Source organism: Malaya genurostris, chromosome 1 (assembly GCF_030247185.1).
Source record: "Malaya genurostris strain Urasoe2022 chromosome 1, Malgen_1.1, whole genome shotgun sequence".
NCBI classification, from domain to species: domain Eukaryota; kingdom Metazoa; phylum Arthropoda; class Insecta; order Diptera; family Culicidae; genus Malaya; species Malaya genurostris.
Window position 1 is genome coordinate 42129968 of NC_080570.1, and position 10994 is coordinate 42140961.

Genomic DNA, 10994 nt, shown 5'->3' on the forward strand with positions numbered 1-10994 from the left:
AGTGTCTAATTAAAACAACAAGAATATTTCTGTTAATTCTACTACATAAAACTAGCCTTATTCTAAGTTTTACTATAATTATGGTTAAATTGTAATCATAATAATTACAATTTTAAAATAACAATTCTTGGTTCTTAAGTTTACCACAAGTGTAGTATTTTTAAACATCGTGTTGCAGTGGCAATAACCATAAAACTGTTTCTGCTTTGCAAAAAAATAAAACAATTTTTCATTAGTCGCCATCTTCGCGTGTGGTTTGAATTTGGTTTTATTCAATCGTGTTTCTCGTGAAATGGATAGTGAGAAAGTTGAAATAATTATTGACGATATCATTGCTGATGAAGGTTTAATCTCAGGTATTAGTATTTCGAAAAAAATTAATAAAAAACATTATCCGAAAGTTAAACGATTTTACACTAGATGCTGACGAAATTCCGGAGCTCCGTGATATGATTGATTCTTGGATGCTAAGCCCCGCTATATATGCTATTCTAGTAGGTGAGTGAATCACGACTGTTATATAATTTCTTTTCAGAGTAATTTTAATGATGCTGAGAATGATATAACTTTATAGGCCATGGTATCACACTAGAATATTTGAAAATTCTAGACGAAAAGGCACTGAATGACATTTTCTCGGTGTCGAAATGGACAGGGCATAAACACGCTCTTCGCAGAAAACTCATGATTTGGCCTGATAGTGTATTATTCCACGAGTCAACAATTCGCAACGATGAAGAGGTTGAGTCGTGCAGCTCCGCGGTACCTGCATATTTAAAACTGGCAAACTCTGTTTCCGTAACTACTGGTTTATTTGAAGACATTCTTGTAAGGAACGAAAAAGGGAAGATTGTTTGTAAATACTACAAATCGCACCAGTATCTGGATAACGTGAACAGAAGAGCACTGTCTCACACTGTGGTTGATTATTATATAGCCAATCAACTGCATTTCACACTACCGGACATGGCGAAATTCGCTAAATTAATTTCTTTGCGTTTTCCTCTGGAAATTGCAGTAATGCTACACCGATTTTACTATAGCTATTATGATAATACATTGTGTATATTTCATTTCAGGAAACCTACTATAATCCGAGGGATATTTTGGCCAATAAAAAGCACCCATCCGGCTTGTTGTATGACCGGTTTCATAATCGTAGTAAAAAAGACCTCGCAAGCGCATTCGAGACAAAGTAGCTGATCATATCAGCAATGTCAAGTCTTCTGCTCTAGAACTACCTGACAAAGGTAACATTTGATTTTATTATATAATACTTTCTTAGCATTTAACAAGATATTTTCCTTTCTCTCAGAGATTGAAAGATTGTCAACTGTTGAAAATTGGTACGCAATAACATTGCACCAGAAGAGCGTATTCGCCAACATTGGGTGGAATCGTTTTTGCTGCGTTTTCGTAATATTCAGCAGGATAAAAAAGGCGGGTGAGTAATGTCAGAGACATAACTGGATGTCGTGAATACGAAAAAACTGACACGCTCCCATCACTTTTCCGAATATCAGTTAGTTGATTGATTGTATGAATTGTGCAAGCTTTCCTCTTTTTCACTAATAGAATTTGAAGCGATACACCTACATTAAAGTACAGTTTAGTTACATTAAACAGCTACTATTCTACAACTATATATTCCAAACTTGAAACAATTCCTTTTTAATTTGCTAATATAGGAAGCTAGGTACGACAAATTTGTAGTTTATTTTTATTGAAGCTATGAAGTTGGAAGATATCTGATTCTTCTCGAAATTTCAGTACGAGACAATTGCAATGGCCTGGTCTGAAATGTATCTACGATCTTCGGTATGCAAGAGTGATTCTAATAATAATAATAATAATGATAATAATAATAATAATAATAATAATAATGATAATAATAATAATAATAATAATAATGATAATACAGATTAATCTGTATATATGGCAACCCTGTTTCGCAAGGCATATTTTCACACGACCCCATACTAGTATAAAGATGTGTTCAACATCATCATTTTCGCTTTCGCATTGCCGTTCGTAATTGAATGTGTTAGTGACGGTACAAATCTGCTTTTCTACCTGTCTTCGGAGCCATCGTTCTGACGGTGTCTCGTACGTACAGAGTAGCTGCTTTAACTTAAATGACGCTATTTCTCACATCACATTTCCTTTTATACGTGCTAGTGGTAGCACGGTAGGACGTCCCCTTTGTTAGAATTCCTTTCCTATACGCAGAACGGGAAACAGTGAAACGATATAAAAGAGAGAGTTAGCAGAGCGGCAGCCAGTAATACTGAATGGGTCGTCGAGCTGTGGAGGAACAATTAAGGGCAAGGCAAAGTCCCGCTCAAACCGTGCTGGTCTGAAGTGCCCAGTTGGCGGCAGAATCCATCGTTTGCCTCGGAAGGGGAACTACGCCGAGCGTGTCAGTGCTGGTGCATCGGTCTATCTGGCGGCAGTGATGGAGTACTTGGTTGCCGAAGTGTTGGAGTTGACCGGTAACGCTGCCCATGACAACGAAAACGAAAATCATCCCTCGCCATCTGCAGCTGGCCATCCGTTGAAAACCCCGTCCTTTTCAGGATGACCACATCACTGTGATAAAGAAATATTTAGAATTGCTTTAAGTTTAGCCAGTTCTGATACGCCTGGAAAGTAGAATGCGCAAATCAAGTGGAAACATTTGTTCTAACAATTTTTGTTTTCGGCCGCATACTAAAGTACTCGCGACAAAAATACATATTGATCTGTGGCAACTCTGTTTCGCACGGCATATTTGTAAACTAGTATAAAGATGTGTTCAAAATCATCACTTTCGCTTTCGCATTGCCGTTCGTAATTGAATGTGTTAGTGACGGTGCAAATTATTTTAACTCCCATCTTGATGAATCTTTTGGTAGGAAATATTGAGATCTGAGATGGTTCTCGTGTGTGTCTTGTTTCGGTAATGGGCCTTGCTGGACTTTTTGGCTGCCTTTTTCGGTGGCATTGTGCTGACGGTGTCTCGTGCATTCATATCGGGAAACAATGAGACGACAGGTCCTCGATGTTGCTGTCGTGTGTCTTGTTTCGGGAAGAGTTGCTCAGCAAATGATAGGAAAAGTGAACCATTCAACTTTTATATGGATGCTCTTGTATAGATACAGACATCTCGCGTTCTGATTGGCTGGTGCTGTCATGGGTTTAATCAAACAGGTTTTTCAATAGTGTACTATTGAAAAACTTAAATATTGTTGTAATACACGTTCAAGTTGAATATTTTCGATTCTATTGGTAGTTAGATTATATAAATCCTTCTACAGATCACTGAGCTATGAGCTTTCAAAATACGAGAAAGGCAAACGCGCCATATGAATTATCCTCTTTGATACTCGTTTATACCAAACATTTCAGAAAAGTTTAATTGTGAACTATTTAAGAATATGTCACACAACTGAAAGTTTTATCATAAAATTGTGATCATATTTCCGATGGCATGTAGCAAGAATTATGTTGATTCGTTAGATATAACAGGAGATATTCACGATCAAAAACTTATCACTCTCTCAGAGGGTGAATTTTGAAAAGGCGCCCCATAGTAAAGTAAGTCGTATTCACGACAAAACAGTGACAAGCGCACTATATTGAACGATTGGCCAAGAATAACAGATGAAAATGGATACTTGTTGGTAAGTATTCGTACTAGACAAAGTATGAAATGTGAGATGAAAAGGTTTTTTAAAATTCAGATTGACACGGATTTCAATCATTTATACAATACCTCTGAGCGATTGGAGACAGTTTTTGACTGTTGGGAGAGATTCGCTGTTGATTTCATCGATTACGCACGAATAAGTAACATTAAAGATCATTATTCAATCCAGCTGTTAGATACACTATCCGAGTCATACATATTGATTTCACAAGGTAACATTTTTTCTTATTCGAGAACAATTATGAAAATTTTATTTTCAGATACTCGTGATTACATATTATGTACCATTTTCCACGCAATCGTTAAGCCCTCAAGAACATCAACCAGGAAATTGCCAACAATAGTACAAGCACAAAACGACGTCTGTTGTATCATTGACACGTACAAAGAATATCGAGAAGCATTGATTTCACTTCGAAAATAACACGAATCTGCTAACATACAGTTATCTCCTCGCATCTATGCTATTGGACATACACAGAGTCTGGACTCATTTTACGTGGTGACTCAATTCCTAGAATATAAGTTACCAACTTTCCTACGCTGTTTGGATGTCGTCGTCAAATTGAAATTCGTGTTAGATTTCGAATTTCCTGAGAGCTGCGAACTATTCTGGTGTTTTATATGCCAATTCTTTTACAATATCAACTCAAGCCGAAAATCGAAAAATAGTCAATTGTTGCAATTGTTAGCATTTCTGAAAGCGCGTCAAATACATTATCAATGTACTGTTTTAATAATATGTATCAATTTAATCAAATTAATAAATATATCATGAACTAAACATAGGCATAAAAATTATAACAGTTTGTGACAGTAGAATGTCGAATTCTACGGACTATGCAGCTTACCGCGAAAAAACTGTATTATAATTTTTCGAATAAATATTGCAATTGACTAAATACATGCCATAGCGTTTTACTACACATAGTGTTTTCAACCATGATGTATTACCATATACAGTAAATTTTATTTGGATGAATAATTATTTGCAGTAAAAATAACTATATCTATTTTAACGTCGATATGGTATATGTTACTATTATCACCGATAGTATTACTAGAACAGTAAAATGGTTAAACATACTATTGAAATTTATTGTTAAAAATACTAGATGTACCTTCAAATAAGCATAGTATATCGTACTATATAAACAGATATTCTACTTGAATATACCAGAGCATGGTAAAATATACGATAAATTGATTTCAAATTAATCAAAATGTATGTTCAGCAAGATTTATATGGTGCATTGTTTTTAATTTTACCCTCAAAATAGTACATTCTACTATTATCTTTGTTTCAGTGTATATAAATTTGATAAAACTAGTCACATGGTATATATGAATCTATCTAAATAAATTCGAAGTGAATATAATATGCGCTTCATAAATTGTTCCAATGGATGTTGTGCGGATATCTAGTAATGGTTATAAGACGCGCCAATAAATTTGACTCAGACTGGAAATTTCATTCGTTATATGGAAATCCTGTAAAAATAACGTTAAGAACAGTTTTATGTTTCATAAGATTATCTCATATATTTGACATGATGTTGAACACATCTTGTAACTATTATTGGAAATGCTAATAGTGCAAAATCATTAGAATATCATATAATGTGAAAAAGAAAATTTAGCTCAGTGCATGTTCACAAAAAAGTATGTTGCCAATGATTTGTTCGGGAAATGTGAGAGCTGGATATCTTGTTAATATGATGTCTTTGGCTGAACTCACCGACCGAAGCTTTGACGTACCAAAGCACCAAATCCAAAAGAATTGTCCTCACAATCAGACTAAGGTAACGTATGATATTAGAAATATTTGGTGCATATGCCGATTGAAATTTACTACATGGTCTTTTATGATAATGAGCATTTAAACACAGATTCAGGAGTTCAAATTTTTTATAAACCTGAGTAAATTTTCAATTAACTATACGACAGAAACAAAGAGCACATTGCTGCCACCTGCTCGTCTATTTAGTGAGAACTTTCAAAACGTTCTACTAATGAAATGATAACTAAGTTCACCTTCCTATTATAGAAATTCATAACTACAACAATTGGTAATCTCTCACGATTTTTGATAAAAAATCGAGTCCTTATATCTGTTACCTGTGATTGTTGGTAGTTTGGGTTTAAAATTCGATTCAACAAAAAATGACAGTATGAACAAAACCAAAACGTACATAAATGTATTTTAATAAAATGTTTTGAATACTATTAAATCATCGACACTTGTGAATCTACCAAGTTATCAAAAACAAATACGCCCCAGCGCTCTTTCAGACACAGAAGCAAACAACATTAAATACTAGATTTTAATCTAAACATAAAATTACTTGAAATGCGAGAAACAGATAATATCAGTCCCAACGACCGTCTCCATATAGAGATGAGAAAGGATGTTTCATTTTTTTGCAATCACTTATGCTGTAAATACGATGTTTTCAAAAGTGTGATGCCAAGTTTTTGATACAAATAATGAGTAGTCACTACATTGTTTTTCAAGCTAATGAGCAAAAAACGAGCTACAATCGATAGTAATGTACAATTGAATAGTAACCATGATATGCATTCAGTATTTTATGGACTGTATGGAAACAATGTTCTTCAACGCTTGTCATGTTTTTTTACAGGCCGCTTTTTTATATAATAATTTAATTTCTAAAGCACATTGCTTAAGCTCTAAGACACCAAGGGTATTTTCTAATTTTAATTAACGACTAAATTAAACTAATATAATTTCATTAACTAATATTGCATTGGCTCGCAGTGATCGACTCTGACAGATCCGGCTTTCAATTTCAACTGGCAGTGTCCGGTGAATACTTGTGCTTTTATAGCTGTCTGTTAACATTCACTTTGAACGAAAATTTGATACTAGCTAAAAGTCAGTCATAACAGTAAACGAAAAAGAAGTTTCATTTTCCGTCAATTGGAAAAAAAATAAAATTTTATGTTGACAGGTTGCTTATTAGCCGATATAAAAAAAACAACACTTCATTTAAGGCATTTCAATACTGTTCTATAAGAAGTACTATATATTGAGTAATTTTCTGCCGGCGTGTAGGGCTGCGTTCATTGAAATATATTCTGCTGTCGGTTTAGCATGGTGGGTTTAAATAGAAGTGTGTGTTACAGAGAAACCCACGCCGCTAAACAAAACAATATTGTATTTGACAGTTAGTAAGATAGCATTTCAACATTTTAGTTAATGTGCGATATTCAACACGTTTTCTACGAAAGTTTTGTAAAATAATTTGCAACAACTAACAATGACTAGTAAAAAACTGAAAGTTGACGGTCAGGAGGACGATGAGCAGCAGCACATGGAAACAAAAAGTGATAGTGGCGATGGTTCTAGTGATGATGAGAATCCGGATATTTATAAAGGAGATGAGGTAAGATGTTGATGACTAAAAAGATATCTGTACGATAATACTTTTATTGTGTCAGGGAATCACCGTGGATTTTGAAGGTCGCAATCCGATCGACTCAGACTTGGATGGAATAAAACAAATGCTTGGTCAAGTGTTCGTTAAGGCACACATTGATCTGAATGAATTGTCTGGACTTATCGTCGGTAAGAAGGGTGATGAAAGGGATGCTGTAATTTTAGCTTTATCAATCGATAGGGTGTATTCTCCCCCTAATTTAATTGCACTTTATTGATTTTTTTTTCGCGAATCCCGATGTCGTGTAGACAGTAAATATAAATTTAAAGAGGGGTGAATGATTGTATGTTTCTGATTTATTTTATTGTCACCCTACTTTCTAGGCCAAAACTATGTGGGCAGCGTCCTTAAGCAGGCATACACCGATGAAGATGATAATGATGAAGACGAGGATATGGAAGATCCTTGTCAGATTGTTTTTGGCATAACAACAGCAATCAATATGTCAAACAAACATTACCAGATTTGCATTCAGCAGTTGCAGAAAATGCTTTTCGAAAAAGCAGAGAAATATGCCACCGATGCTGTTCTACAGCAATTTCGCGACGCACTTCAGAGTGGAACAAAAAACACTGCGCTGTTGCTGAACGAGAGATTTGTAAACATCCCTGCAGCTGTGTGTGTACCAATGTTTGAGAATCTGCTAATTGAAATAGATCGAGCTAAAGCCAAAGGAATGCCATACAAGTTTGATTATTTTCTCATGTTTGTCAAGTACTACCAGAAGGCGGCTACAGGTACTAAGTCGGCTGAAGTGCTGTATTCGAACGATGAGGAAGAGTACTTTATTAAAGATTCCGTAGCCAGTTTCGACTATTCGGTACAAAAGGAAACCACGACGGCATTGGCAGGTAATTGGTTAGAAGAGGATGAAGAATTACAACCGTTTCGTAAGGTGTTGCTAATCGAAGCAAGTAAACTGCCGGAAACTATTAATACAGTGAAGAGTTTAATTGCTAGTGCGACTAGTAATTAGGATACAGAATAAAAACTATATCTTTCCAAAAAAAGATTTGTTTAAATGTAAAATTTGGGATCCTGTGGCATTCATGATTGTGTCTTGGCTAACTTCCTATTGAAATTGGTCGGTTTTTATCGTTCTGAATGTGTTTACCCTGTAAGAAAAAAATACGTCATTTTTTTCTTACAGGGTAAACAACATACGAGTCCGTAAGACAAACAAGGTTCGTCATCGTCCAATTCGACTTCCGGTGAAACCCTCAACGAGTGAACACGTCGTATCGTGTTAGTGCGGTGCAAATTCGAGTATTTCGCGAGAAAGAAAGGATTTTCATCCGTACTTCGGTGACTCTACGTTGTCACATAGCGAGGGTTTCACTTGTAGTCCAGTGAAAAGAAAGTCCATTGGACTATAAACGAAAACTAACTGGCAATATAGCTAAATCGCTGTGCCATCAATCGGCGTCATCTCAAGTGAGGTGACGCCACCAGAAGTGAAGAAGAAGAATCGTCCAATTCGATACTTATGTTTGCCGTTTTTGAAACAGGATGATTTTGAAAGTTCCCATAATTAGTGTCAGTAGGATCGTAGTACTAGCCATGCAATGATTCTGTACGCTAAGTAAGAATCGGCTGCGAAGTCTGTTGAAACAGATATAACTTTTGATCATAATTTATCAATTAATCTCTAAATCCAACCATAAATACTTTGAATTTCCCAGATATGAAAACAGCACCCAACCTCACTTCTTCTAATTTGATATTTCATCTTACGATCTTTCTATAAATATCAGATTTTTTTAATTAAATTGTCATACTTTTGTATGTTAGAACAAATATATAAAACCTACAATTTTATCAAATCTTTAAGCAAAATCTGAAAATGATTACCATTGCTTAGTTCAAAGCTAGCCATATGAGCAATGCAGCGATCGCAGAAGAGTTGACTAGATATACAGGCCCGGCAGATAGTATGGATAGCTGGGTAGTTGTACCCACTCTGAAATTTACGAATGGGCAAAATATCCTCTCGGAATCCTAAAGAAGTTTTCCAATTTACCGCGAGAATTGTGAGCGCGTTTTGCCGTATCATGCCAATTGTTAAAGGCTTGGATGCAATGAAAAATAATACAATACCTACACACTTAGATTTTTTCCCCGAATCTCGGCAAAATTTGGCCGAGATTTGAACAGCCGAGTGCTCCGCAATCATCTTGCAAACATTAAAACAACTGAAATCCTATCTAATTAATTGGAATCCTAAAGAAGTGATGGCGCTCTTCACACAATTATGATGAGGCTCCTCTGAACCCTACGTTGTGTTTAAATTGTACGTAAATATTAAGCTCGCGACAGCTTTCCAACTTAAGCCTGGGACGGCTTTCGTGCAGATTGGGACACTGCGTACACTTCGAATACATTAAGCCATGGTACGGCTTTCGCACGGATGGGGACACCGCGCAACACTTCGGATGTGATGTAATAAACTGGTACGCGTTTATTCTTGATTAACTGACCAATATATTTTAACGAACTAGGACAGTACTTGGACGGCATCGAAATACGACTCAACAATCACGACGAATTTAACGTAAACTTAATGTACTGTCAAAGTATCGTAGTACTGTAGTACCGTAATACCACAGTACCGTAATACCGTAATAGAACAGCATCGTTCCTAATGTGATCTACACTTCCCTTATATAGTCTGCGTACATTATTATATGAACAAAGTTTGTCTCTACCGGAAAGCATTTAAGGTACAATATGCCGGAAAGCCTATATCGCAGACGAATGTTATCGCAAACTCTCTCAACTACGAATAAAACTGCTCGAATAATAACGTTGATCGATTTATACTTCACGTACAGTGAAGCTCTCTTAACTTGTCTTCTGACATATGCAATTGTGAATCAACAAGAAGTTTTCCAATTTACCGCGAGAATTGTTAGCGCGTTTTGCCGTTTCATGCCAATTGTTAAAGGCTTTTATGTAATAAAAAATAATACAATGCCTACACACTTAGATTTTTTTCTCGAATTAACCCCCCCCCCCAGACTTTTTTTCCTGGAGCATTTTTTTAAGATCAGCAAAGACCAAGTAGTCACTGGGGGCTAAATCTGGCGAGTATGGGGGGTAGGGAAGCAGATCAAAGCCCAATTCGTTCAATTGAAACTGCTTTCTGAATCATCGACTCGTTGCTGTTTTTGTTCCATCGAAAGCAATCGCGGCACCCACTTGGAAAAAACCTTTTTCATGCTCAATTTTTCATGAAGGATAGTAAATACACTTCCATATGATATCTGTGTCATCTCAGCAATCTCACGGAGCTTCACTTTACGATCTTTCATTATAATTTTTGTCACTTCACTCACATTTTCCGGTGTAACGGCTTCCACAGGTCTACCCGAGCGTTCCGCGTCATTTGTGTCGGTACGACCACCACCGACAAATCGTTGCTTTTGATGGACAAGAGTCCGGATAACATTTTTGAATCCATTGTTTCGCTTGCACGGCGTTTTTACCCATTAAAAAACAATGTTTTATCAAAACACGAAGCTCGGTTTTTTTCATTTTTTGAACAAACTACAAAACGGCTTTACTCCAACCTCGCTAACTCAGCTGTTTCTGGTCGGATCGACTTAAAATTTTGACCCGTTTCAAGCAAAGGGTAGTACTCTAGAAAGACGTGGTTACTGGTTTACTACGAGCGCCATCTCTGCTTTAGTCCCGGGACTTATTGATCCATGTGTTATACACCGTACAATGAATGCACTTCCATGTTATTTATATAGTAGAGATTTTCCGCAAAAAATCAGATTCCGGCTACAATGAAAACATTCAATATTTAAAGAAATATGTCATACCGGAAACTAATCAATTTC

The 10994-nt window shown here is 36.1% G+C and overlaps 1 protein-coding gene and 1 pseudogene across 1 annotated transcript; both read left to right on the forward strand.

The window, feature by feature from the left end:
• Window positions 1-139: 139 nt before the first annotated feature.
• On the forward strand, window positions 140-4560 carry LOC131425749 (uncharacterized; annotated as a pseudogene).
• Window positions 4561-6858: 2298 nt separating this feature from the next.
• On the forward strand, window positions 6859-8153 carry LOC131438127 (protein BCCIP homolog). The gene is made up of 3 exons (XM_058607949.1): window positions 6859-7095; window positions 7151-7277; window positions 7473-8153. The coding sequence occupies exons 1-3, from the start codon at window positions 6970-6972 to the stop codon at window positions 8123-8125; spliced, it is 906 nt and encodes a 301-aa protein (XP_058463932.1). The 5' UTR covers window positions 6859-6969; the 3' UTR covers window positions 8126-8153.
• The last annotated feature ends 2841 nt before the right edge of the window (window positions 8154-10994 follow it).